This window comes from Varroa destructor, unplaced genomic scaffold (genome assembly GCF_002443255.2).
Source record: "Varroa destructor unplaced genomic scaffold, Vdes_3.0 BEIS01000003.1, whole genome shotgun sequence".
In the NCBI taxonomy this organism is placed as follows: Eukaryota; Metazoa; Arthropoda; class Arachnida; order Mesostigmata; family Varroidae; genus Varroa; species Varroa destructor.
This window is the reverse complement of record NW_019211456.1, coordinates 389,681-417,467: the sequence shown is the minus strand read 5'-3', so window position 1 is coordinate 417,467 and position 27,787 is coordinate 389,681. Positions and strand designations below refer to the sequence as shown.

The following is a 27,787-nucleotide window of genomic DNA, read 5'->3' as shown; positions in this document are numbered from 1 at the left end:
ATATCAACGGTTGGTATAAAATGTCTTTTTCTCCTACTTCAAACAGGTTCTGTTCTGGTCAATACATTGGCGATAACGGTAGGCTATTAATTCATTTAAAAATCTTTCATCGAAAAACTCATTTAAATGCGTTGTGGCACACTCTTGCTAACGACGGTTTTAAGTGCCGTCGGTTTTCTGACGTAGATTTCATTGTTAAGGTATCCCCACGAAAAGGTCCGTTAGCGTCAGACGTGGGAAACGGACACGGTACTCTATTGGACCTATTTGTTAAATTTATCTATTTGGAAAATTAGGATGACGACAGTGTGCAGGTACTTTGTCCTGCTGGGAATGAACTTTGCCATCGTGCAGTAAGTTTAAGTTATCGGCACCGGCCGCTGGTGGCGGTCACAAAAAGTGCCCCACAAATTCATTGATTGTCGAGTGATCCACTATACTGTAGCTGTTAATTTACGCGGTCTGCGAAAGGTGTGGTTTTACGGTTTGCAGGTGCAATTGTGTTGATTAACTGTATGATTTAATTCACACGTTGCGAACAACGTTATTCAACAACCGGCTCCAGCTTACATTCTTCTAAAATAGCTTTCTTCGATAGGCATCATCTTCAGAGATAGAATACACGATTGTTGAAATGTATTCTTTACTTGCAGTGTCTTAAACCGCGATGGACACTTGGTTTTCTCAGATATATTCAGTATATTTTAGCTATGCCTTTCCAGTACTGGCTTTCGGCTGATGGAGCTTATCCATCATCTTAGTCTTTTACAGCGTCATCTATGAACAACCCACACCATCCGAATTTCGTGCGAATAATTGAAAGTGGCATAGGTGAAGTTGGCCGAAACTCCCTGCGACATTGCCCTTGTACTTTTGTCACATTCTCATACTTATAATAGTCCTTAAAAATGAATTTTCTTTGCTCGTTAGAAAAAATGTAACCTTCATCCACTCAGTATTCCGATTACTTACACACTCGGAATAGAATAGTTAGATAAAGCTAAATATGTATATTACGTACGTATAGTATGAGCTAGCTTTGTATGTGCTGGCTGGCTGGCTGTCTGTGTTCGTGCAGTGTTAAATTGCAATTTATTTCAAAAATATACGGATGCTGTATACATAAATATTATACAAGCAGCAAACTGCACCGTAAAACTGGGCTTTTCAGCTGACGTTGGCGTTTGTTCAAACGATTTGAGTTGTGGAACTATGGAGCATTAATGCCCCATCGGTGTCGACGTATTCAAAACCGTGTCCAAAGCACAAATTCAACAGAAGATATCTGCACGAGAAGGTTACCGGAGCAGAGGCCGATTGCAGTCAGTCGGTCGGTCGGTCGGTCGGTCACTTAGTCAGTTTTCGAGAGTTTGCATTAATATCGGTCAGTGTCAAATATAATGACTGTCGTTTACAACGAAACGGAACGGAACGGAACCGGCCACGTAGTGTCAAGCAAGGGGCGTTTAGGTCCTTCGAATTACTGTTATTCTGGCAAAAATATTGCTGTCCTAAATACTGTGCCATTCCTATCTAGCGACCGATAGACAGCTAGACACTATTGCATCATCTAGTCAACACGAGTATTCACAAACTAGTCGTGTTAAGCCGTTACTTTGTCCATGTGCCATTTTTACAACCTGCTTTATTTATGATTTATACGTCAGGCATGTGTAGAGAGAGTATTTGCCCTCCTATCAATGTACGACTATTGCAATTGCAACCGCGCTAAAAGCCCTGTTTTCCTCGATTCGCATTGAAGTTAATGTAAGCAAATTCTGCGACATCATTTATCCGTCTGCCTTTATTCTAATGACGAAAACATACAACTTTCTATCTGCTGAATTGACGGTGCTTTTTGGTCGACTAATAAAAAATTAAGCCGAAACACTTCGCTGACTGACGGAGGCCAACGTATGTATACTGTGTTATATCCAGCGACTTTATCCCCGTTATATTTTTTGTATTAGCAAGTAACGTAAAGCCGACGACAGCTTTGTATAGATATATACCTTCGAGCTGATTTAGAGGCAAAAAGTAAGCATATCCAATAGTATCAAGATAGAATGAGTAGAATCAGTAGAACCAATAGATCGAGAAGGATCGTGTAATATTAATAGTCGGTAAACTGGATTCTATCTTTAAGTACGATGTGACACTCGGTATATTTAGATATTTTACACAATAGCGACATAATAATATTCAAATTATATAAAAATATGTCTTGGGAAACTACAAAGTCAAAGGTCTGTTGGCTCCTAGGGCATCGCGTAACTCAATCTCAGTTTCAAAGTTCGTTGGCAGACTGTTGCTTTGTGATGATCCGTTTTGACAGCTTTACCATCCCTATGGATATCATTTGCTTATTCGAGTCCGCCCGAAACGTTGAAAAGACTTGTCAGGCTGCAGCTGCAGCTGCAGACTGGACGCAAAAGAGACAAGGTGAAAATTCCCGCAACAGAAACAGGTCGCGGTAACGTTGCTGATAATCGATGGCAGTAGTGCATAGAGCAGGGGGGCGATGAATAACTGCGTTGGTTTGTTGTTTGAGGGCGAGGGCAGAATAGGGTAGGATGCCGTGGGCACACACATATATATATGTGTGTGTGTCTGTGTTGGTAAGCTACGGCTGCCAGAGTTCTGAGAGGAGGGGCGGGACGAGTGTCAACGGGAATAGGGAACGAAGCATACGGAAGGGCCGTTTACTTCCACTTGTGTCGGAATCCCATGCTCACAGGAGGCGATTCGAACAACCGTTAGTACGATTTAGTACGATTGGTTAAAGATAGCACCGATTTGTTTTCGAGCGGTGTGAAACAGCGCATAAACAGGACACGGAACGGCTGAGAAGGTGCCACTAGGATCAGAACAAGGGAGAACGGAAACGATCGGCGTTCGAACTACCGCTGAGTTGCAAGCGCTAAAACAGCCACCGTTGTGTCAGCGACTCATTACATTAGTCTCCGAGCGGAGAAGCCTATGGTATTTGTGTGCCAACTGAGCAAAAAAGTTACTAGTTGCCTTTGCAGTTTGTAAAGGTGTTAAACAAGAACAGAATTGAGCCAGAAGCTGCCGCAGTCACCGTCATCGTCGCCGTCAAGGCCGTCGCTGTCACAGGAATATTGCCTATGTGGTCGAAGCATAGCCGGGAACATGCTGTACATTAAACAGCTCAGCAGTGCCTTACGGTTATGTAGTGGGTGGCCGAAAAAGGCCGAATAAGTGACGACCTTAGTGAGCTAGCACGCAGCAAGTACGCGGGCGAACACAAGCAAGCAAGCAAGCAAGCCTCGATAGCTGTACGCACAGAAATGAATGCAAATTAAATTGGTAGAGAAAAGCGACCGGAGAGAGAATGGTGTTGGAGGTTGTGATGGCCGTCTATCACCTACAATGTGACGAAGATTAGTAGCGCCGTAAAATGAATCTTAACACTGGCTAAGTGATGAAGGCACAGTATCGTTGTGTGTGTTCGCCACCACAGTTGCCATAGTGGATCGGCTAGCATCACTCCGACCCCATATTAGTTACTGTTACTTCTACTGGGCATCACGTCTGTGCTAGGTAGAACTGGTCATTCTGTACAATGAGCTAGTTGGCTAACGGGAGGAGACTGACAAGCCCCGTCAACGAACGATCTGCCGGCTAGCTAATGAGCGAGAAAGAAGGTAAGTGGGTGGCAGAGCTTTTACGGAACGCAAAGTCGCTGCGACTAAACGGTCCCTTACGGATATGAAATACGTGGACATCGGACGTCAAATTCGTCGGTTTTTCCTCCTCCGCCGCCGCCGCCGCCGCTGCCGCCGCCACGGCGTCACGATCCCCAACGGTACGCACAGAACTACGGCAGCAGCGGCTGCAGCAACAGCAGCGACAAAAATGCCAGGCGCTGGTGTCGCGTAGATCCACTATCACTGCTTTGTTGGATCAGTTAGCCGGCGAATCAGGAATCGCACAGACGGACGTCTGCCACACTGGCTATTCACAAATTTGCTGCTTTGATTTTGCGAGCCAGCTGCATTTGGTTCTGTCCCGTTTTCCAGTTAAAATTATCACATCATAACCGTCAGCGCTTCTAAGATGGCTAATTTGACTTTCAACAAAAAGTAAAAATTGAAAGTGAAAGAAGGCAGTTGCATCCAAACTGAAAGAGTCTGCTAAAAAATTGCGTTTGGCGGTGCTTCGTTGCAGCTCTTTTCGGAGGCGAAACAAATCGAGAGTTTAAGCGAGACGGGAACGAAAGTGACAGACTTTTCTATTAGTTACCAAGATATAGTGAGAAGGGTGAGCTGACAAGGCTGCGACGGTCGATTCATTAAGTGCAACACCGAAAAAAAACTATTGCGCGACAATGTGTGGTAAGTTTTCGCATTATCTGTTTGTGTGTGTGAGGTATGTCAATAGTTGTGCGCAAAAATTATAAAACCAACTAAACGTTTTCTAAGGAAGTGGAAGTACCGACGTAACGTTGAGAAATTTGGAAGAATACTCTCATAGTAGCATTTTGTTCTTGTGTAGTTTGATTGATAACATTAAGCTATTATTAACTTCATGTTACATAGTGTTAGCTTTTTGGCAAAGGTAACTGATAGTTCGCTGCAACTAATTCATTTTCAATTCAGTTTCAATTCATTGTTGTTGTTTTTTGATAACTTGCATAAAATAAATATCATTTGATTCACGGATGCCTACTGAAAATATCAGTTCACTATCGCCTTTACGACAGAAGTATAAGCACAGTGAGGCATCGGCAAGGGGCTGGCTATCAAGGTTAGTCTCATTATGATTCCGACGTTTATTTTTTTACTCGAATTCCTCAGGCATGGTTGTCAGCACTTCAGACCAGACCAGACCAGATCAGATTCGATGCAAGCTCCCCTTCACGTTTCTCCGTGCAAGTTCTTTCTGTAGAAGCAACTGTCCTACTGTGCTTATGCCATATAATGGGGTTGTCAGGTTACTAGGAACATCTAACAGATATATGCAAACACCACAGCGCCGATTCAGCAAATCACATAGATTTTATGACAGACATATAGGTGAGGTCTCCACAGACAACAAGTAGCAGTTATGCGTCGATATCGGTAAAATGAGTCGAAGCCCAATACGCAGAAATAGAAATATACTTCTTATTAAGTTGCCCGCGCAGAATAACTGAGCAGAACTTCGATCTTTGTTCTATCGCATCTATATATACTTGCGTAGAAACTCAACCATCTTCAGCCGATTCACAACTAACGGTACATGTATTAGCGAAAAGATGTACTGGTAGTAATAGTGCTACTTGTTCGAACACTCATAAATTAGCCCTCCCAAGTTTCACTATAGCCATCAAGGTCATACACAAATAATTTTCTTGCCGGCTTAGTGAAAGTGGCTCTGACACGGCGATGGGGGGCGCCCGTCTATCAAGGCGCCTTCTTGCTACCGCTCTGTAGGTGCAATCAGTAGTAGGCAGTAGTAAGTTGACTGCTGCAACGCCATCACATTATGCATAAGTAAACGCAAGCCAGTGGTCGCAGGTAACTCACTGCCAAAAAATACAATGTGTATTGGGTTTCTTTCGGAGCCTCGTCCGCACGCACCTGGTAGAAGTCGTAAACATCAGCTGTGGCGCTTGTCAATGTAGTACGCCGCTTCGTCCGCAAGGCTGTTGCGTCGTGACGGCAATGTCCAATGCGAATGCTTCTCGCCGTCGGCTGTCGAAATGTAGATAAGGGGAGGAGCCATTTTCGAACAACCTAAGCCAACGAACAACGTTCATGTCCTATAGCAAGATGGATATCATGACGGTGCTACTGGTTCAGCCATGTGCGACAACTATAGGGACCAGTTTATATGGCGCACGACTTCGATAGGCAACACCACCATTGAGGTCTGGAATATTAGAATTTGTATTTGGGTAAGGCCCGAATAGTGTCAGCTTCTTCGTTAGTTTTCAGAAAATCGCAAACGAGGATCTGAACCTTTGGCTAATGGAGCAGATTATTTGGAAATGAAGCTGAACTAACATGCTCCGGTATGGACTTTTTTCTTTATTAACAGTAACCGACTCATTATTCACTGTCTGAACGCAAATAGGAGCCACTAGCTGTTACGCATTCTACCTACAGCTGGTGGCAAAAATCGTTCGATCACGATCTGTATTATACGCAGCTATTATAGCATTAGCTGATACTATCGCGCGTCAACGTGACATGTAGGCACTTGTTCGAGCAGCCATATTCGTTTTCACATGGAAAAAGTAATTGCGTCATTCCATAATATCAGAACTATCAGAACTGACTATCCCTAGTTAGCCATTGCACATACATGAAGAAGCGTTTCGACGCCTCACTCCGTACCTCTCTATTCAGTATTCTAAGGTTTCGAGAGTTCATAAGAAGGCCTAACGTAACGTATAACGTATCGGACGACACTCTACACCGATAAACACACCCGCAAACCATACTCATATTCGAAGTATTATACGTAAACGACTGAGCTCGAGCCGATGACACTCGTCGAAAATATCGTGCTGATACAATCGCGTCTGGTTGAATTGGACTCGTGAAAATTTCAGCTATGTCGATGTCTACTCAGTGGTCGCTTACACAAGTCCACGATAGTGTTTCTGTAAAAATAGACTGGAAATTAGATCATTAGAAAGCCAATACGCCTACGTGTAGGCTCGAACGGTTATCCTTTTTGAGACCTTTCGAATTTTTTTACCTCCTTGACCGTCTTAAGCGTTTGCATTTTTGAGACGTTCGGCCAGCTCAAAGTCTGCTTACGCCCGGATGTTCTGGGCTAGGAGTAGGGCTAAATTTCCAAGTCTTCGAAGGCTCTACCAGAGGCGCCAAAAATCGAAACAGTGGTAGGTAATCAGTCTTTATTATCGGTGTAAGAACATCCGAGATAGTCCAAGATAGCTTGGTTCTTCTTCAATAATTGAACATTCTGTATATATGGCCAAGTATTTAGTTCCGTTGTCGACAGAAGGTTTCATCGAGTTTCAGTCAAATTCCATCAACGGTTTGAACCAAATCGTATTTCAGTATCGCAAGGAATTAGGGTCACGCTGATCGTATCTCCACCCCGCGAAACCCGCATCAAAATTGCTGAAATTAGCGTCTGCTCAATTATTACTATTCAAAAATGTATCTCTTTTGTAACAATAGTAGCGTCAATAGCGGTATAGGTTTTTATATAACTGAGTCACTTAATGAATACTCGCAGTCTATTAATGCATTGTATATACTTGTTTGAACCCTCTATTGTGGTCTTAGGTTTTTATCGTTAGACGGATTTCGATCGCTTAACAAAACTCGTATGCTCCTTTGTTTTAATACAGTGCTGATGACGACTAACGTATTTTTCAGTGATGAATGCCTACTAGATAACTCGATGCCATTGCAGGATTCATCGTCTCGATGTTTTTGATATTTTCGCTTACCAACGACGTGTCCTCTGCATTATCTTCTGCATTTGAACGCTACGAGCTTTTCTTGGAAGCAGGGTTTTCTACATGATGAAAGGCTTACTCAACAATAACACTAACAGAAAATATCTTTGATAACCCACAGCAGTGATCAATCGCAGCAAAAAGCATCGTTCATGCTAAAATATTGTTAGCTCTAGTGCTGATAGTGCCGTAATAAAGTGAGTGAACAGAATGGACGTTACACCTATTTCGAGGCAGGTATCGAGCCAGCCTTGGCGGTAAAATGGGGACTACGCACGTCGACGCATCGATTATATTAACAGATATATAATTTATAGAGGCTGACTGGACTAAGTTTCGCCTGTCCTTTTTCCCTAGTTTTACGAATGTGTTCATCTTGATAAGAGCTCGTTCGAAAGCGGAGGTGTATGAGTTACGGCCATAGTGTAAAGAAAATTCGTGTCGCTTTTCGAATTCGAGCAAGGATCAGACGAACCCCCACCAGAATGATAAACTTACCATAAGCACAGATTCCTGACCTGATCGGTATCGTTTAAAAGCGCATTTCTAAGGATCGTCGGTTGCAGGAAAATTAATTCAAGTCGGCGAAATCAATTGCAGATATGATTGCTAGCAGAACCTTAGAAAATACGGTTGCAAATTACGGATGAGGACAATTTTCCGGCCAGTGTTCGTGTTCCGAGCGCGGTGATTAGTGAAGGAGACGTCATGATGCTATTCTTGTTCTAAGAAGGCGAATATATCAATAAGAAATTTTATCCGCATCTCCTACGAACTGCTGTTCGACTGTAGGTAGCCAAAAAGTATAAAACAAGGCTTCCACGAATGCCCTGTACCAACTCATATTGGCTTAGTGCAGAGCAAACTGCTTAAAGGCATAAGATAGTGTGAGATGGAGCGTTGTACGACCCAAATCTAAAACAGCCGCTAGGTTATTACGTATGAAATGAAATGACTAGATTCCTCGTGCCTGGTTCGCACATTTGCAAAACGAACATCCGAAACAAGCCTGTGAACAGTTTCTACGTCTTCGGCTATTTCTACCCGTGTGATCAAATCGTACGAATCACTTCCAGCGTCCAAAACTCGCCTTCACTAGAAGGTCTAACCTGGTCCTGATCTTATCTGTGGTTCCTTCAACAGACTTATCAAAACGGCAGGGTCAGATAACCATTTGCAAACTACTGGTTTAGGTCCCGAATCAAAGCTGCAATTGCGGTGATAGTAGCTACATTGGATCAGTGTGGCTGCGAGTAATGACACTTGAAAGCAATCGAAAGATTTGCTTAACGAAGTTCGTACATTTTGTTGAAAAAAGCATTTTCATCATGAATACTCTTAGTGGCAAAAACAGATTTTGATGACTTTACATCCTACGTGCATAAAGATGATTGCGATCTTCGCATCTCTGAAACGATCTCTTTTGCACATTTTCTGCATCATGTGCGGCTACTACATAGTTAATACTGCAAGTTCTAAAGGTAGTAGGCTTACATGTTGTCCTATCTAGTTCTATTCTTTACGTCACATACAGCTCGAAAACGTTCGGCTGAAAGATACCCCCTGAAAAAATAAATGAAAGGAAGGAAGAGAATCGATCAGTCGATAAACAATATGGTGGCGTTGGTTCTAAACAGATAAACAGAAGTGATATGAAATTGAAGTCGTTTGCTACGGAAGTGTATATACTGCACGTTTTCGAAGCGTTCTTTGGGCTATCCAAGATATACTGACCTTGGCCAGCTAGCTAGTCCATCAATCGGCGAACCACTGAACCGCTTGTCTGGTGCGATAAGTTGCCCTGATTGCATGATGGACAACTAGGTAAACAGAAATTTATCTTCTCGCATTAAGCCACATCGGATCTATTTATAGAAGCCAAGTAAATTTAATTAATGCCATTGCAGCTTTTTTTTTTTTTATAACCATCGTCGTCTGCTGGGTATGTATTTCAATAATAAGCCGTGACAAAAATCTGGAGAAGGCATTTGACTACAAGAGCACAACGAACGATTCGGATCTGCGCTGTGGGATTGGTGTCGGAACATTGCTTTCAATGGGTTTTTTAGCCATAAGAATATAGTTAACATGAACGATTTACTAATTACTACCACTGTGCCCAGCTACAGCTATAAATTATCTATGTTATTTCTATTAGTTTATCGAGAGATTATAGGAGACATGTAAAAATAATGTATCCTTGTTGAATTGGCTCAGGCTAAACAGATAGAGCATTTCAGGGTTAACTTGCCGCATGTAATATGAGTAAACTAATTGGTTTTCGCCAAAAACATGAACGTTGTTTTGTTGGAACTGGAGGTATGTAAAAATAAGTTCTGCAGTTTGCAGAAGTATTTTCTCTCATCAACCTAGATAAAAAAGTAAATATACCAACCATGAAAGAGGTGAGCCAGTTGGTATGGCTGTCTTGACCTATCGTTGTGTTAAATACACAGCCTTGACATTTTGGTTAGTTTTTCATAGATTTTAGAGCGCTTTTCTAGCACTAAGTTGCTTTAACTGTTACAGATTTTCACTAACGATGCTGTAATAAACAAAATCTATTTCAGGGATCTTCGCTTACTTGAATTACCTTGAGCCGAAAACTCAAAAAGAGATCTTGGAGTGCCTGGTCCGCGGTCTCAAGCGATTAGAATACCGTGGTTATGATTCCGCCGGTCTGGCGTTTTGCGGCGGGCAAAGTAATTCTCAGGTTAGAAATTTACACTCACTGGACCACCATTAAAACGCAGCGCATCAAGCTTCAAAGAAATCGTAGAACTACACCAGTGTGCTAATGTTCCGCGTCTACTGCAACGATGACGGTTGCTTGAAGAAGGGAACGAGGAAACAATTTTTTTTATCCAATGGAATCATGAGCCGCTGATGTAAATTTAGAATTAGTAGACTAAATAGTCCATTCAGAAATTTTTTCAGTTCAGAACGCGTGACTGGAAGACAAACTGGGATTATCGAAGACTTTTCGTTATGGTCGGAAAGCAGCTGGTAACTGCGTGAAGCAACAACTCTGTTCTTTTACTTAATGTCACAAATGGGGCAGTGAAGTGCTGGTATAAACCTCAGTCAAATCGAAGACCTCGTCAAGCTGTAGTCATTGCCTTGGTACGGCTGCTAGATGCTGCTTATATCAGCTAACTGAAATTGTGACCTTCAGAGATAGCGTACGTCCGATATCAACAAAAAAGTGTCGTCTATTTCTAAATATTCCCTTTATGTAGAATATGTGAAGACTCCCGCATAATCTTATAAGATCAATAATAGACTTCAGTAACATAACGGTATTAAAATTTAGCCCCAAAGCGTGAACGGTATTTCGTACATATGATTGCGAGATTACGTCCTATCTTTAAAAACACAACGCACACATACACATTTTGCGATTTGTTTTGATGACGCAGCGCTTTGCGTATAACGTATTTTACGAGATGAGATTTTTTACACCGCCTCTCCTATCGCATGATGCGTGCCAATAGCCCACGATGCCACTTAGAACAACTGGCACATATGGGATGGGTTTTGTAAAAGCCGTGTCTTTGTTCTGAAAAGAGCAGAAAAGCTATGTAATATAAACGTACATTTATTTGTAGCCAGCGTAATTACCCGTGATCTTAAGATGAGGACACCTGCAAGCCGAGTAACGCAGACTGTAGCATCTGCATCATCATATCGAGTGCCACTTTTCTGGTACTTGACGTAGGACATTCGAGTTCTATATTCTAGAAAGTCGTTCTTGTTCATGCTCGTCTTTACTGCTACGCTGGTGATCTAGGTAAAAGTGGTGCGAAAAGTTGGTAAGGTAGCAGTGCTTGAAGAGGCTGTCTTCCATGATCAGGACATCGACTTCGATTGCTCTCTCGATACGCATCTTGGTATTGCCCATACCCGATGGGCCACACATGGCGCTCCTTCTGATTTGAATTCACATCCACATAGAAGTGACAACAACAACGGTAAGCACTAGATCAGTGAAAACCAGATATTATCAAAGCTCTGTTTACGTTGTTAAAGCTTTTCAGCGTCATCATACTGATAACGCCCGTTGTTGATTTTTTTTTTATCACCGAACAATCGATGATAATAAAGATTCCACGGACCGTAAAATTGATTTGCAGTGTAACTGTGACGCAGTCAGACGACCGTTTCACGATCCTTTCGAAGTCTTTTTGTGAGAGAATATTACCCAGCCGATGTCTAATTAGTCTGAGCAGTTATAATTTTATGTGTTTCTGTTTGCATGAAGCCGATTAAGAATCGTACTTGTCTTACGACTTACACTTAAGTATTCGTAGTACTTACAATAATTTGTTTTTTCGTGCTTCAATTTCAGAATTTGTTGCTGTACACAACGGAATTATTACTAACTACAAAGACATCAAACAGTTTCTGGTATGAATCGAAATGAATGTGGCCTGAACGTTAACGTAGGCAGCATCGATTTAATATTGATCAAGAACGTCGGCTAGGGGGATAGTCGTAGTAAATTGCTTTATCTCGAAGTAATTGAGCGGAGTGAGCAAAAGCGTAGTTTACCATATTCCCTTAATTGTTGTTTTGGTGATTTTACAGTAAGTAATCATTTTGTATCGCAACCTTTGTTTTCTGCAGATTCAAAAAGGCTATGAATTTGAGTCTGATACGGACACGGAAGTCATCGTGAAGTTGGTACGCCATTTGGCTGATACACACCCGGAATTAAGCTTTCGAGAGCTTATCGAACAGACCATCCAACAGATTGAAGGGGCCTTTGCTCTAGTTTTCAAAAGTTCTCGTTTCCCAAATCAATGTGTGGCTGCCAGGTGAGTGCATTCATGTACAAAGAGTATATTTATTACGTAAATATTTTGGTGGATCAGAACTAATTAAAAGGCAACGAAGTGCGTACTGAAACCAGCTCACTTTTATTATTAGCGACCAATCCTTGCTAGATATCAATGTCAGTTTGGCCATTCTCTTACACCAATCTTTGTGACTTCTGGCCAGTGTTTCCAAAAACAAATTGTTTTTTAGGTGTGCTATATTTCTCTCCTACTTTCCTAGTAGTGTGCTAACCTATTTTCGACCAGCTTGAAGTTCCGGCGCTATGTGTCGTCGATGGCGTTAAGGCTTTGGCTGAAGCAAATGTATTTGAAGCACCGTCCAAAGTACTACAGGACTATAGCGGGAGAAATTGTTCGCACAGCTTTTTCATTTTATCACTAACTTCGCCTATGCCTATAAAATTTTAATATCTATAAAATAACAACATAAATAAAAGTACAATAATAAAAAGTCTAATTAAAAAAAAAAACTAAAGCTAAAACAAACACTGCTTTTCGGTAATTTGTCGTGTTTTCAAAAGATTGGGGTAGAAATACTTACCCTTTATTGGCTATTCGTTGCCTTGGATACCATGATCACGGGTTTTGAATCACGGGTAATTCTTGTTTACGTGAAACAAGTTCAAGTCCGTAGTATTTCGAAGACGATCGATGTTGCGTCTTTACGCTTCTCAAGGTTGTGTAGAATTATGCTTATACGAAAACGATAAATCAACTGAATACAAACGACTGAAACTCAGTGCAGACATAGACAACTTACTTGCCTACGAAAGTAAGGAGCCAAGTAAATAGTAACGATTGGTAACTGGACGATATTGGTTAATGTTTGCATTTTAAAGCCACATAGGAAGCCACGTATTTGACGCGGACCCGTGCACTAAGCACACAGACCGGTATATATGTGAGCGCTAGAAATTGACGCCATCTTTAAATTCGTCGATGCAGTTAGCGACTGTACGCGACCTTGTGGACGTTAGGGAAAAGTAAACGTATCATAATTATACGATCTATCTTCTTTTACTGCCTTCAGGCGAGGTTCTCCCCTGCTTGTAGGACTTAAGACCAAGGAGCAGCTTTCGAGCCACATTCCGGTACTCTACGGAAAGGGTAACATCTCTAATGTTCTAACCTATTGAGGCCATAACATACATGTGTGTAAGTATATGTATATATATATATATATATATATATATATATACATATATCTTGACGTGTATGTATGTATATAGATGTCGAGCATTTCTGCAATAGTCGGTCAAGGTTACTAAAATGTCAAACCACGAGCAGCTTGAGTAAGTTCTATATTATGAATAATAATAGTAATGTGTCTTTTAGCCTACAATCATTATTGACTGATTGAACCCTGTTGCATTGCTCTAAATGTAAAGTCTGGGCTATAAAACATGCGCTAAATAACTTTACCGTAGGCGACATAGAAATGTTAATAGAAATAACGGGAATAGCGACCTGGTGACGGTTGCACCACTAAACAACTGACTTACTTTCTTATGCTCCCATTGCGCCCGGGTCAACCGTGTTGGTGCGTGCTACACATATATTATCGTTCAGGGTGTGCAGTTATCAAGGCTGGGAATGCGCCCATCGGGTCTTGGTCAATCCACAGTGAGTTAAAACGTTACCACGCCGTAAGGCCACTTGTACCGGCATGACCTGTCTTTACAGCAGGCTTGCAGAGGCAAACTATCGCATGTTGCAAACTCTGTGGACGTTTTACAAGTTGTAGAGTGCACGCCCGATAGACGCTAGATTACTATGCTTACGTAGTTTCCTACCCGCTGTCGTCCTACGTAAGTCTCCGTGTCATTTCCCTCCTTTGTCAAGCCTCTCCCAACTTGCGACATCGCATATCAAAAACCGAATCGAGCCTGTCTCCTGGAGTGAAATATCGGCTAGCCAGTTACTTGCTGTGTGCTTCGTTGTTAATGGCCTGTGTTAGAAAGTGAATCGTACTATACCATAACGACTTGAGTCATGTGAATCTGTTCTTTTATATTTGCGATGTTCTGTCTGGCAATGAATGCCAAAGAGATGCCGTATGACGAGGGGCGACAAAATACCCATACACTTCTATTCCCCGATACGCAGTTAAGCAACGTCGGTCTAATCTGCCGATCTGTTTTTGTTGATGGCATAAATAGATTGGTGCACCTAGTAGCCTGTAGTGCACATGCTACAATTCACGCAGGACTGCATGTATTCGTGCAGTAATGCGCATAGCTATTATATATCAATGATTCTTTAAAAAATTGATCTCAAAAAAATTACACTTCTATTTTAGCAGAATATATAAAATGGGAAAGCAGCAAAAATGCCACCGACCATATTTAACTCACCTATTATTAAATAAAGAACGGAACTACAGACGATAGATCATTGCGCAGTACTTTCGTCCAGCGTCTTGCGTCACTGTTCCCGCTCTTTCGGAATACGGCTACGCTTCTAAACTTCACTATTTCCATTTTGTGTTTTCTTCGGGGCAAAAATATCCAGCATGTATTTAGCGCGGATGTTATGGTTTTGGGGACCATCTGAGGTGTTGTTGGATGACGTAACATGAACGCATTATTCACGTAGTTTTCATTGCGTTTATTAATAAGCAGAGTTCATTTCCCAGTTATTGTAACTGGGTTAACACGTTAGAGTTGCGTTGTTGCCTCAGGTGCCAATGGGACCATTGAGGTATTGTCAGATGAAGCCAGTATAACATTCTAATATTAGATTAGATGAGTTTCGAATTCTCGTGCTGTACTTCTACCTTTGCCGTGTTGTATGTATCTAACGTTTCCGCTGTCTATTCCAACACGAATCCTGTATTGTCCCTGTCTCTTCTTCCCAACTCCTACACTCCCACCTCGGCCAGAGGCCACACCAGCCGTGTTTCAAGGTAATAATAAAAAAAGCCAGAAACGAAGTTCGAAGCACACAAATGCAACACTCGCCGCCTAGAATGTCATCATCACCGAATAGGAATTAATCAATTGTTCTTTATTAATATCAACTTGATTTTGGCGACTCGTTTTGTTATCGCAATGGCCGTTGACAACTAGAATTTAATTCGCTATTCTGGCGATTCTAATTTCCTATTAGATTACATGCATCGCTGTGAGCCAAAGATATGGAGCGGACTCATTATCAACACAGGTGTATTATGTTGAAGGTTTTTTTTTGCCAGCCTTAACACATACTTATTGATTTGGGTTTGGCGTTCATCCAGACAGCGCCCTATATTTTTCACTCAACCAAACAACATAAATAAATAAGTTAGTCCATTGCAGTTTTTCCCTTAAAAAAGTGCACTCACGAGGCCGCCACTTGCACGGGCAAACTGACGTTTTAACTAACTATAAACGCTTATGACTCACAGTTAATCCAGTTGTTAGATACGCTGTCGAAAAGTCGCTGTCCAGAAATCCGTACACCTATTAACCTTTGGCCAGTGTCCATTTTATTGCCGTTCTTATCTATAGTAATTTACAAGCGTGGCTGGCTATTGATCCAACAACAGTCAGCAGCGACACTGTATGATAATAGTCATTTAATAGTAACCGTTAAAAGTTGGCTAAATCAGTCCAGTGGGCGGGTTTGTTCCGAGAGTTCTAGCGGAAGTACAAAGGTTGGTCCTGGTGCTCGTTTAAAACAATAGGAATGATCATAATTGCAATACTAATAATAATTATAATACGTAGGCGCATGTAGCGACAACTGTACTTACGTGCGCATGTTTGGAGCAATGCCGAGAGCGGTATGTTCCAGTGAATGGCTGCACTTATTGAGATCGCTCATTTGTCTTTCCCTTCCGGAACGTTTTCATTGTACTTACGATGGGTTGAAGTTTTCCTAAGGTGAGGGCATCGTTTTTTCCTTCTTTTTCTTCTGTTATTTGAAAACCCCGTATTGTCGTGCGGCAATTTCTATTGGCTCGACAATGGTGGAACCCGCTGCTGTTGACCACGAATAGAAGTGAGGTCTGACTCAACTCCTGCTCCGACGCCTGTTGGTGGAATCCAGCGAAGCCAATCAACTACTGACTTTGGTCCTGAAGGAGAAGATAAAAGAATTGAGTATTTTTTTGCCTCGGACGCTTCAGCGATTATCGAGCACACTAATCGGTTAGTGGAAGCTGGATGGTATTTAGAATTTAATAAATAGAAATCGATTCGACTTTTCTGTACTTTGAGCTGTAATCCTTTAGATATATGATAAACGATATTCAGGTTTATCTGAAAAGCTCATGCCCATGTTTTAGTTTCCCCATGGTCTAGTTCGAATTTGTGGTTAAAGCTTGATACAACAAAAAATCAGTTGATTGACGGATCACAATTCCACCTAAACTGTTTACCGAAATTCTAAGACAAACGAATAAGATTATGCCTAAAACACTGCTGTAGCAAATACTACGCGAAACCTATATCGTACTAAATGCGGCATACTCTCTCAGGTTGTAGCGGTCTTTTAAGAAATTGTCCTGCGAGCCTTTTAACCCTATCACTCTGACTACAGTAACATCTGCTTCTTCTTAAGGCGGGAAGAGGGGTTCGTATGAGTATTTCATCACATGAATGCCCGGCCACATAATTGGTTTTTGTCATAGAAGTACTCTACGAATGGGCATTACTCTGATAACGTAAAGCCATTCAACTGGAAGCAACTGGAAGTATTGGGTGGCCGCGATAGCGGACCTCTTTATTTGACGCAGTAAGAACAAATTCGGACTGAACGGTGGGACAACCTTTGTGTGTGACGGCGTTTCAAATTCGTGGTAGTTAATCGCTATGTTGCAGGGTTATTTTTCTGGAGGATGACGATGTCGCGGCTGTACGTGATGGCCATCTTACGATCCATCGAGTCAAGCGAACGCTAGATGAGAACGTCAACCGAGAAATCATTACTCTTAGGATGGAAATCCAACAGATCATGAAAGGGAATTTCTCGTCTTTTATGCAGAAGGTATGAACACAGATACCGTTGTAACAAGTACTGGTTCCATTTTGTTAATATAAAAATATATTAGGCTATTTTCCAACCTTATAGAATGCTAGCCATGCGAAAAAAAAAAATAACACAGCAAGTACGCCAAGTACGTATGCCTTAGGACGTTCATTCGAAACATTGTTGTCGATATAATCGTTAATTCCCATTAGGGCGCAGCTCTGGAATCGGTGGAGCTATTATCACTAATATACAACAGGGCACTGGTAAAACGTATGTGTCATATAGGTATTTTTGTGAATTACAGGAAATATTTGAACAACCGGAATCGGTGATCAATACGATGCGTGGCCGAGTCAACTTCGAGAACTCGCAGGTCGTGCTGGGAGGAATCATAGATTACTTACCGGAAATCAAGCGTTGTAGGCGGCTACTTCTTATAGGGTGTGGAACTAGCTATCACAGTGCTGTAGCGGTAAGTTAGGCTTGAGACACTACTGTTAAGTTATGCGTATGCATGTATACTTACATTCAGGCCGTCGAGCATTAAACTGTACTGTGAATGTTGGATAACATTTACAACCAGGCTGACCGTTATGAAGGTATCCTCTGGCTAAAACTCCCTATATTGTGTGACATCTACTGTGTGAGTTGGCGTCATCTTTGACCGTCACTTCATTCCAATTTTAGTTAGACTCGCGCTTAATAAGATCTAAGTTTTTTTTAATTTTTTAGTGAAAAACGGAAATTAAGTATCCAACCGAAAAGGTACCACTCTGATCCGAAAATCACAGCATGCTCTACATTAACGCATACAATCCTGGCATCGAATTATGAAAACTACCGCAATCTCGATAATTTTTTTTTTGTGTACATTCTAAAACCCTTAAATTTTGAAGGAGGACGGATTTGAGTAGCAGAGACAGTAAATCTTGTATAGCGCTTAATTAGTTATGGCAGATACAGAAGCAGTTGTCTTTTGCCGACAGCTCTTTACTAACTAATAAAGAGAAAGACCAGTCGGTGAAATCAACAATCGGTAAGCTGTGATGCTGCAGTTATTTGTGCATAATCAGCTACACAGGCTTTTCTTTTGACAGAATATATTAAAAGAAGAATTGCAGTTGCCATATTTCGGTCATGTTTACAGACTCGACAAATCCTCGAAGAACTGACAGAGCTGCCAGTGATGGTTGAGTTGGCATCGGACTTCCTAGATCGTCATACTCCAATTTTCCGTGATGACGTATGCATTTTTATATCGCAATCTGGAGAGACAGCCGATTCGCTTATTGCTTTGCGCTATTGTAAAAACAGAGGTGCATTAATTGTCGGTATCACTAATACAGTGGGTAGCTCTATTTGCCGCGAGTCACATTGTGGGGTTCACATTAATGCTGGACCAGAAATTGGCGTGGCCTCCACCAAAGCGTATACCTCACAGTTCATATCACTTGTAATGTTTGCTCTGATGATGTGCGAAGACCGTATCTCGATGAAGCCACGTCGCGAGGCTATCATCGAAGGTCTTAAGAAGCTTCCCGGTCAGATTAAAACCGTCCTTGCCCTCGATAACGAAGTCAAGACTCTCGCGGAACATCTTCACCACAATAAGTCGCTATTAGTTATGGGTCGAGGCTTCAACTACGCTACCTGCCTGGAGGGAGCACTTAAAATTAAAGAACTGACGTATATGCACTCGGAAGGCATTCTCTCAGGCGAGCTAAAGCATGGACCCCTGGCACTTGTCGACGACGAAATGCCCGTAGTCATGGTGATCTGCCGAGACGCGGTCTACAAAAAGTGCATCAACGCACTCCAGCAGGTAATAATTCGCCTACGCAAGGTTAAGTATATAGGCTTTCCTTTTTTTTTAGGATTAATCAATAATCTTGCCTCGGTGAAATTTTATACTTTAGCTACAGCGCATGTGGTACATATAGTCTTTTAACTGTCTGATACCGTGTCAGGTGAGTGCTCGGGGCGGAAAGCCGATAATCATCTGTGAGCAAGAGGATGAAGATACCCGGTCAATGGCCTACAAAAGTCTTCAGGTACCGGGCACAGTCGACTGTTTACAAGGGATTCTGACTGTAATTCCACTCCAGTTGTTATCGTATCACATTGCAGTATTACGTGGGTGCAACGTCGACTGCCCAAGAAACCTGGCCAAGTCTGTCACCGTTGAATAAATGTATTCAACAGAAAAACCTGAAAATGACAGCTGATTCTGATACAACGCCGACTATATTAATTATCCACTTAGTACTCCACCGATAATCATGCATAAGACACCTGGAAGTTTAGTGAAACCTTGAATCTTTTTCAGAAAAAAAGTGAAAGTAATGATGATCATGATGTAGTGATTTGAATGAGACTGGATCATTTGACATGAAAACTCCCAACCAATGACAATCCTTTCTCGTTCTGGTCGTCGTTTGCAGAAGTTAGCGGTACCATTCATACCATCAGTACTAAGTATTTTGTAGATATTAGATACCAATTAGCCGTTGTGTTTACGTCAGTAAATTGTATTGGCTGAACGAGGGGTTGCCATCACACGAGACAAAAAAGATACGTTTTGTGTGCATTTACCGTGACTCTGTGCCCCTGTTTTGTTTTATGAGACTTCGGTTGTAGTGTTACTGCTATTCAAAAGAACTGATGGATCACGGAGCATGTTTGCGATAATTCTTTAGGCACAATTCGGAGGAAACGATGGCGTTTCGCTTCCAATCTGCTACTGTTAGTCTACGAGTTAAGAAATACACCTGATGGGTGACGTGTTTGGAATAGGGATTGCATCGACACAGTCTGAGCTGTGTACTCGTGTGTGCCTTACCTATGTCTACATTAAACGACAGATCGTGATAGTACAGGGATGCTTGAGTCATTTTATAGCTCAACTAGGTCTGGTAAAGCAAACTGAGTGGTAATTTCTCCTTGGCTGTAAATAGGTTGGTTAAATTATGTCATTTCAACCTGCCTACAACAACCGCACGCATGTAACAGGATGCGTGTAGTGCTAACTACAATTTTAAAATTTAGCAAACGGCTGATATGATTAGTCAATTCCCGATGCTCACAGGGCAATAGGTCCTGCTTGTCGGTGGCTTTTTCCTGCCACACCGATCTGGATATAAATATAGTTGTAACGTTCATTACGTGTTGATCTATTCCATTTAAACATTGCAATTCTGACCCATAATAGAGGGTGCAGAATTTAATACCTTTTTGAGAAAAATACTGTATTTTGCCAACAGTCAAATGTCGTCTTTACTATCATTTTCAGTGCAATTTTTAAGCTTTTTAAAATAATGTATCTAATAAAAATTAGCAAATTCACAGTCGCCAGATCATACTAAAAATCAGGGTGTTATTATTGGCGGAAGCTAGCGAAGTCTGTAATCCAAAACGTATTTTCTTAGAATCCAGGACACTGCAAACGATGTACGGAACGGGTTTCATGGTGACAGTCACTAAATTACTTTCGAATGCTGGATTTAGCCTAGTAGATTAATTTTGAAGTATTTTGTACTAGTACTATTTACAGGTAAAGTCTAAATTGATCTAGCAACCTCAGTCTCGATGAATGAAGAATTTTCTATTGTGAAATTTCATTTTAGATGATGTGTTCCAAGTCATTTTTTATACGGCAAGGTAAAATGTTTCTAAAGCTGCCTGTCAAATGCGAAACTCTCTAGGCTTTTAATAGGCCTTGTGGAAGTTTCTCCGTTTGTTTTTAATAAAGGTGATATGATTTCATTTGAAAGAAATTGTAATATAGTCTTAGCAGAAATGACGTCTGACTTTTTATCATTTTTTTTTAAACAAGAATATTTGATTACTTTTTAAAAATTTATAATTTAAAATAACTGAAAGACGACTACCTACGGAGGACCACGTATGCTCGTATAAAGTTGACACGCTATTATGCCGAAGTCAAATGATCTTTGAAAAGATCTCAGTAATACAAACTGATCAGGAACTACGAGATGTATGATGAAGTTCATGATAGTAAGCTTGCCGATATAGAAAGTTTCGGAGCAAAGACTGATAACAAACATCAATTTCAACAAGAACATTAACTATTTGAGTGTATCCACGTGTGTCCGATTCATACTCTACTTAACGATTTAGGGAAAGTAGTGCCGACGCTGAAAATTTTGGCGGGCAGTTCGAAATTAGCGGGCCCGTCAGAGGCCCCCGGCGCTTTCGCCCGCTCTGGGGAGCAGCACTGAACGCTGCGCGCATGTCCCCCCGCCCCTGAAACCTAGGACTGCTTCCCCTGCCGGTCCTTCAATGCTGCAGGATGGTCGTGATAGAAGCAAGCAATCCAGCCAGCGTTAGCGTCCGGAGTAATATGTAGGGTACTGTACGGGGGTAGAAGAAAGGTTGTAAGTGTGTGTGTGGGAGGGGGGGAGGGGTAATAGCAAGTATTGAGTGGCCCAGATCGCTGTGGGTGATGCAGTAGTGTTGCCAGTAGCAGCGGCAGGAGGATAAAGGAGGAGTGTGTGCCTCTGTGACCACCAGGGAACTTTTCTCCTCTACTGTTACCATCGTTTGTCGTACCCTGCCTTCCTTGTGGCCTTCTGTTTATCTGTATGTCAGTCGGTTGGCCGTTCGTCAGGCCGTTTCCCTTTCTCTTTTGTGTCTATGGCTGGCGTTTGGTGGCCCAGCCGGATGCGCGTCGCGTGACGTATGCTTTAGACTATGGTAATTGCATGGATGTGTGCTTTAGGTGCGTGTATCTGTAGTGGCTCGACCATTGTCGTTGTCCATACGCTGAGCAGTACGGAGTATATGTATATGGACAGAGGGTTGGTTCACTTAGTTTTCGCTTTTTAACTCTGCTTGGCTGTACTGAAGTTATGCCGTTTTGTGGTATTAGTGGTTGGTGCTCGTCGATGAACTCGACGCTAGTATGTGTGCATGTATGTGTGAGTTGGTCGTGTGCCCCTCGCGCGAGCGAACGGTCTGCCTGTCTATCTGTCGTGTGAGTGTGGCCTAGCAGCGGGGTGTTGGCGGAGTGCGGCGGGCAGCCATTTCTACTGCTGCTGGCATTGCGGAGTCCGTGGAACGACACGAACTCTGCTTGAAGTGAGAGCAATGGTGGTACTGCAGCCTGAGGGTTACCCCGTTGAGGTTTTGTCGAGTTGAGCTTGCTTCCTGCCCTAGATCCACTGTAAGCCGAATCGACGAAGGGCTAGACGAAATAGTATATTGAGTGATGACTAAGCCAGATTCCTGTTTATCAGTAAGCAATATAGTCACTGTAGAACAGAAAACAAGCAACTACTACGTAATACGTATCAGTGATGTGTGAGGGTAGCCCAAACAGGGCTGCTGTTGCAGCACAGGTGCAGACGAGATAGAGTATGCGGTCAGACGCGGATTAGCTTCACGCGACAGTAGTGCAGGAATCACCGATGCAAACAGCTTGCTCGCGACAACACGGAGGAAACAATAGTGGTCCTGAGGTGCAGTTCTTTTCTAAGCCAGTGCTTCGATGGTGAAGGTGGCGCCGGAGGAGAAACAGTGGCAGCAACGTTAACGTTTACGCGACGTTAGGGCGAAGGAGTAAGGCCAAATCAACCACCCTTCTCCTTCTGTCGAGTCTAGCTGCTGCCGACCATCGAATCGACGAAGCGTGGGCCGCCTTGCTGACTAGCTGGTCGACGGTGAAGGCTTTCATCGTCATTATCACCTTCAGTGATCTAAGTAACAATAGCATCGCAGGAGGCGGCGGCGGTGGCAGCGATAAGGCTGGTGGTGGTAGTTGTTTTGTAGGTCCTAGCGGTGTCCTTCGTGGCAGTGAAGAAGCCTTTCGCGGTCAGTAGTTAAAGGATTACGAGCGAACGTTGAACGCTCGACGATCGGTGATAGCGGCGGTTGCGAGTGGGTGGTCGCGGGTGGTTGCGGGAGAAGTGATGTGCTGCAGGGCCCGGGCGGCCAGGCCCCCCTTGCAGCCGAGCGGCCAGGCCCCCCACGGTGGCCGTGGCGGGTGGCGCATCAGACACCAGCACAACAATAACAGGTCTAAAAGTACGTATAGTGCTGTAGGTTCGGCCAGGATCTACGACCATCTTTGGGAGAGCTTTGCATTTATCGCAACTCCCGCCACTGCTGTCTCTGCTGCTGCTGCTGCTCGGTGAGCGATATGATGCTCCCGAGTTGCCGCTTCAACTACTCCAACAACAACAATAACAACAAAAACACCAATCGCTACTGCCGCCGCCGCCTCCACGATAATTGTAGCCACGATAGCTGCTGACGCTGATATTCTTTGCTTGCTGACAGCAGCAGCGGCGGCCGCAGCAGCAGAAGCAGAAGTAGTAACACTGCGGTGGGGGCCGGGCCAAGTACAGGCCCTTAGAGCAGCCGCCCTGAGTCGTCGCCCCCTGCCACCTTGGCCGTTTTGGCCGGTTCGGCCGCCTTGGCCAACGTGGGCGACAGTGTCTGCCGACCATTGGGACGGCAGGTCGGGCCTAATGCGCTCAGGGGCCCGCCACGGCCTCCCGCGGCCACCCGCCACCCCAAGCCGAGCAACCAACTGGAACGCACTACACAACAACAACAGCAGATACTATTATTACTACTTTTACGATACGAAGATAACGCAAACAACGAGCAGAGCGACGTTACCCTTGTCAACAGCAGCATTATCGAAAGCAGTACGAAGCAGTATACAAAATTTTTACTTTAAGGCAGCAGGCTATGGTTATGCAAGCGACGGGCCTACGCCGAAGCAAAAGCCTACAGTAAGCTAGAAAGAAAAAAAAAAGAAGCATATAGCATAAAGCGACTTTGCGAGCGTCATTACCGTACGCGGACCTTGCCGTATCGTAAGAAAAAGAATAGCCAAAGGAAAATGCGATAGGCGACGACCGCGATCATCCATAAGTAGCTGGTAGTGACAATTCAGCAGCGTCAGTAGCAAACGAATGGGCGACGTGTCGGAAAGCCAAGGAGCATATGATAAATATTCAGATACAGGCAGTTATCGTAGAAACACCAAATAAGCAGAGCAGCACGCACTTGAAGAAATAAACTCGACCGAAAGAAGCGAGAATAACCCAAGGCATCACACCAGAAAAGGAACAATACACACACTGGCCCAGCCACAGAGTAAGAGAAACAAATACGAGTACACTTCTCACTTTTCATAAGGGCTCGAGAGAAAGGCCATGAGCTATCGTAACATTAAATTATCATTATCGTTGAATAACGGATCAAATAGACGACAGTTTAAGCAGGAAGAGTAACAGGAATCATAATAAGAAGGTGAATAATACCAGTAAAAGTAAGGAAGAGAGAAACGTGCACAGACTCGTGTGCGGAATAGGTTTAAATCAAAACAAGCACAGCTACCGTCCAACTTACGTGTGGATTATCTTGACGCGGACCTCCCTCATACGAATAACTACTACAGCAGAAATAAGCAACCAGTGAACCATGGGAAATGAGGAGAGTCAGCCTGGACAAGAAGGGGCACCGGGAGGTGCTCCTGGTGCAGGAGGTGGTGGCGCACCCGGAATGGGAGCTATGGGGGGTCCTCGGCCGGCTGGCGGAGGTGGCCCCCTGGGCGGCATGATGGGTGGTATGCCACGGATGCCGTCTATGCCAACCATACCTGGCATGGGTAGCTTGCGTCCACAAGGCCCGGGTCCAGGCGGCGGAAGCGGCGGCATGGGCAGCTTGTTAGGTTTCGGTGGTGGAAGCAACACTACCACGACCACCACGACGGCGACCACGAATAGCCAGGCGCCGCCTGGTTCGAATCAAACGCCGGCACAACCAGGTGGCCAAACAGCGCCAGCTGCACCGGGAGCCGCAGGTCCCCGTTTTCCAGCCACTAGGCCCGCAGGCCAAGGACCAGGACCTCCCGGTATGGTAAGTGGTGCACTACCGAGCGGTGCACCGACCAGCGCCACTGTGGGTGGTGCTGCCCCATCAGCGGTGCCCGACTTAGACATGAGTGATCTATCGGCAGAGGAGAGAGCAAAAATACTTTCTGTAATGGCCCGTGCTCAAGAGGACGGCGATGCTAGCAAAATGATGCCCACGCAGACCACGCCGCAACAGCAGAAACAACAACAGGCGGCAGCAGCTGCGCAACAGCAGCAAGTACAGCAGCAAGCAACCATCCTTGAGTAAGTAGCCAGCAATAACAGTAGCAAAATAGGTTAGGCGGTCCTAGCGATAATTTAACAGTCTCATCTGGTTCTTGACACAATTATTTCAAATGATCTTCAAATTTCCAAAATTCTTTTTTATAAGAACCTACCGTTTACACCTTGTTGGTGTCCCTATGTAGTATGCACATTAGGAAGTTTCAAACGTCAATTGGTTTTCGTAACAATTCCAAGATCTGCTATACGTATTGCTCGTGCCTACTTTCCTCTTTGCAATCCGTCGTTGATTTTCATTAACGGTTACAAAGCAGCCAGCCTTTGCGCTATGGAAGTCTAAACGCGTGAGTTCGAGCGACTGGTGATATCAATAAAGAGAAAAGTGGGTTTGATGAGGAATTGGAGAACTGTAATGATGGTCTGCATTTCCTCAAAGTAGATCTTACTGTGATGTTTCGTTTTCTTAATTTTTACTAAGAATATAGAAGCTTTATTCAACCTACCTCAATCGCCCTGTACTGATCCATGCCAAAGCCACGTGTCTCAGCGTATTCGTCCGCCCCAATTGAACGTTCAGCATTTCTCTCAAATCGTTTCGCCTTTCCTCTTATAGCAGTGCACGGTCCAATATACAAGTACTTTGGTATTGTCAAAAGAAAGATCAAGAGTGGCTATTTTTAAAGCATTGACAAATACATCCTAACGAAGATTATTCCTTCCAGTTCTAAAGAAGAGAGTTATCCTAGTCCTCTAAGAGAGTTGTTCAAATATCCGCCATCAGCTCGTTTTCTTAGAAAACTTCGTAAAATGAATCTTTACGTCAAACAATCCAATAGCTAGAAATGATCTTAGACGTTCGAACAGATTGACACCTAATAACTTAGCGTGTTTATTGTGCACCAGCCTTTTCGGGCTGCCTCTATTAGGTAAGGCCATGCTAGATGGCAACATTTGTGACTGTGGTGCTTGGAAAAATAAAGTATTTCTATCCAGCCTTTCATATCCATTAACCGCCAATTAAAAATATATTCTCATTGCATTTATTAGATGCAAAAAATATTTATTATTCTGATATCAATTGTGGCTTGCGTTTACTAAGTTCAAAACATATAGATATATCAATTTCGGCATGACAATTAGCTAAAGGTCGAGATATTGGGTAGACCTGTCGGTATTCTAGCTAGGTTTCTAGGTCACATACTCAAATCATATGGGTCGCATCATTTATTATTGCAACAGACAGTTGTAGCTGTACTAAAATTGTTAAAATTCTATTATTGAAATGTAAAACGGAGCGCCTCGGAGACAAGTGAAATTTGTACTAAAACCCAGCACATCTACGACTTCACAAATCGAAAAACGACGAAATCACAAATGCTACTTAGATTCATAAAAAAAAAGAAAAAGGTTTACGAGTAACGGTGCGTTCACGGTTCTGTTACTTTCGTTCTGGAAAAGTGCTCCTCTTAAAAGCTAATTGCAAATTAAACACGACTGACACGAAAAGTAGTATCGTTAAGAGGTAAATATAAACCATAGAAAAAAATGCTGGCTACTAAAAAACTTCGTTTGGGTACCACACGAATGAACGCAAAGACCTCATTAGATCGTAATCCCATCTGCGGAACTTCATGGAAATTCAATAAAACCAAGTCAGTTTCAAACAGATTCATCACAGGTTACGAAAAGCAGTGTACATACGGCAACAATGCGCGACTAAAAACCGTACCCTGCTTCTCCATGTTGCTGCCAATAAAGATTATCTTACGTCTTGATGATGTTGGAAAGAAATCGTGCACTCTATTATTGTCATTATATTGTTATGGGTTTTATGTATCATATCGACAAGACGATTGATCTACTGTCAGCAATTCACAAGATCACACTGAAAAAAAAAATAGAAATTAAGCTAGTAAATAGAACGCCAGACCACATGTATTTTTAACTACTCGCCAGAAATTGCGAGAAGTTCCTATAGGAACTTTTAATGCATACGCCATATAGCCCGAATCTTGCACCGTTAGACTATTATCTGTTCCGATCTTTGCAAAATTCCCATAATGCTATTAATGCGGTTTCAACGGAGCATTTTTCTCTATGTTCTACAATGATGAAATTGTGATGCTACTTACAAAATAGCGGAAGATCATCGATTAAAATGGTCCGTACTTAATGGAGTGATATTGTCTTGAAGTGCAAGTATTTGCTCTAGGTTTTGGCTCAAGTGGTCTGTTTTTAAATACTAAGTTGAAAAATATAATAATAATAAGGAAATAAGTTGAAAAAAGTTCAATGTAAAAGTTAACTATATTCTTCACAGTTAATCCCTCACTGATACTACAGTGAGGGCTTGTACTGAAGAAACCGATCACACCTCGAAGACCTTACATAAAAATCCTGTCATAGGGTATTCGTACAGTCAG

The 27,787-nt window shown here is 42.8% G+C and overlaps 2 protein-coding genes and 1 long non-coding RNA gene across 17 annotated transcripts in view; 2 read left to right on the top strand and 1 right to left on the bottom strand.

Annotated features, from left to right (window-relative positions):
* The window catches only part of LOC147756354 (uncharacterized), an 18,907-nt gene extending 5,591 nt beyond the window's left edge, over window positions 1-13,316 (bottom strand). Inside the window, exons 1-3 of one of the 4 annotated variants that reach the window (XR_015323959.1) lie at window positions 12,824-13,316; window positions 7,436-11,373; window positions 5,895-7,100 (exon numbers count right to left, since the gene is read on the bottom strand). This is a non-coding gene — a long non-coding RNA (uncharacterized LOC147756354). Of the gene's footprint in view, window positions 1-5,894; window positions 7,101-7,435; window positions 11,374-12,823 lie in introns of those variants that run through there. The other 3 variants (XR_015323961.1, XR_015323962.1, XR_015323960.1) reach the window with 3 other exon arrangements.
* On the top strand, window positions 2,667-21,008 carry LOC111246232 (glutamine--fructose-6-phosphate aminotransferase [isomerizing] 1-like). 5 transcript variants are annotated; one of them, XM_086983908.1, is made up of 14 exons: window positions 2,668-3,668; window positions 4,192-4,358; window positions 4,821-5,039; window positions 10,015-10,157; window positions 11,235-11,415; window positions 11,793-11,851; window positions 12,071-12,261; window positions 13,313-13,389; window positions 13,852-13,905; window positions 16,262-16,412; window positions 17,085-17,250; window positions 17,540-17,707; window positions 18,383-19,057; window positions 19,203-21,008. In XM_086983908.1, the coding sequence occupies exons 2-14, from the start codon at window positions 4,352-4,354 to the stop codon at window positions 19,422-19,424; spliced, it is 2,313 nt and encodes a 770-aa protein (XP_086840034.1). In that variant the 5' UTR covers window positions 2,668-3,668; window positions 4,192-4,351; the 3' UTR covers window positions 19,425-21,008. The 5 variants fall into 5 exon arrangements, with proteins under 5 accessions (XP_022651228.2, XP_086840034.1, XP_086840033.1 ...); XM_022795493.2 differs by lacking the exon at window positions 13,852-13,905 and adding an exon at window positions 15,164-15,187 and having other exon boundaries at window positions 2,667-4,358; XM_086983907.1 differs by having other exon boundaries at window positions 2,668-4,358.
* Window positions 21,009-21,689: 681 nt separating this feature from the next.
* Window positions 21,690-27,787, top strand: part of LOC111248316 (uncharacterized) — a 64,715-nt gene continuing 58,617 nt past the window's right edge. For 5 of the 8 annotated variants that reach the window (XR_015323932.1, XR_015323930.1, XR_015323931.1 and 2 more), the window contains exon 1: window positions 21,691-25,385. Coding sequence is in view for 2 of the 8 variants with exons in the window: in XM_086983902.1 (XP_086840028.1) it covers window positions 24,688-25,385 (698 nt within the window). In the remaining 6 variants the exon portion in view is untranslated. Of the gene's footprint in view, window positions 25,386-27,787 lie in introns of all 8 variants that reach the window. The other 3 variants (XR_015323933.1, XR_015323934.1, XR_015323935.1) reach the window with 3 other exon arrangements.

Excerpts from the sequence above, each read along its gene's own strand:
- LOC111246232 (XM_086983908.1), top strand. Across the intron at positions 11,852-12,070 it reads AAGACATCAAACAGTTTCTG|ATTCAAAAAGGCTATGAATT; the intron begins GTATGAATCGAA and ends TGTTTTCTGCAG. Across the intron at positions 19,058-19,202 it reads GCATCAACGCACTCCAGCAG|GTGAGTGCTCGGGGCGGAAA; the intron begins GTAATAATTCGC and ends ATACCGTGTCAG.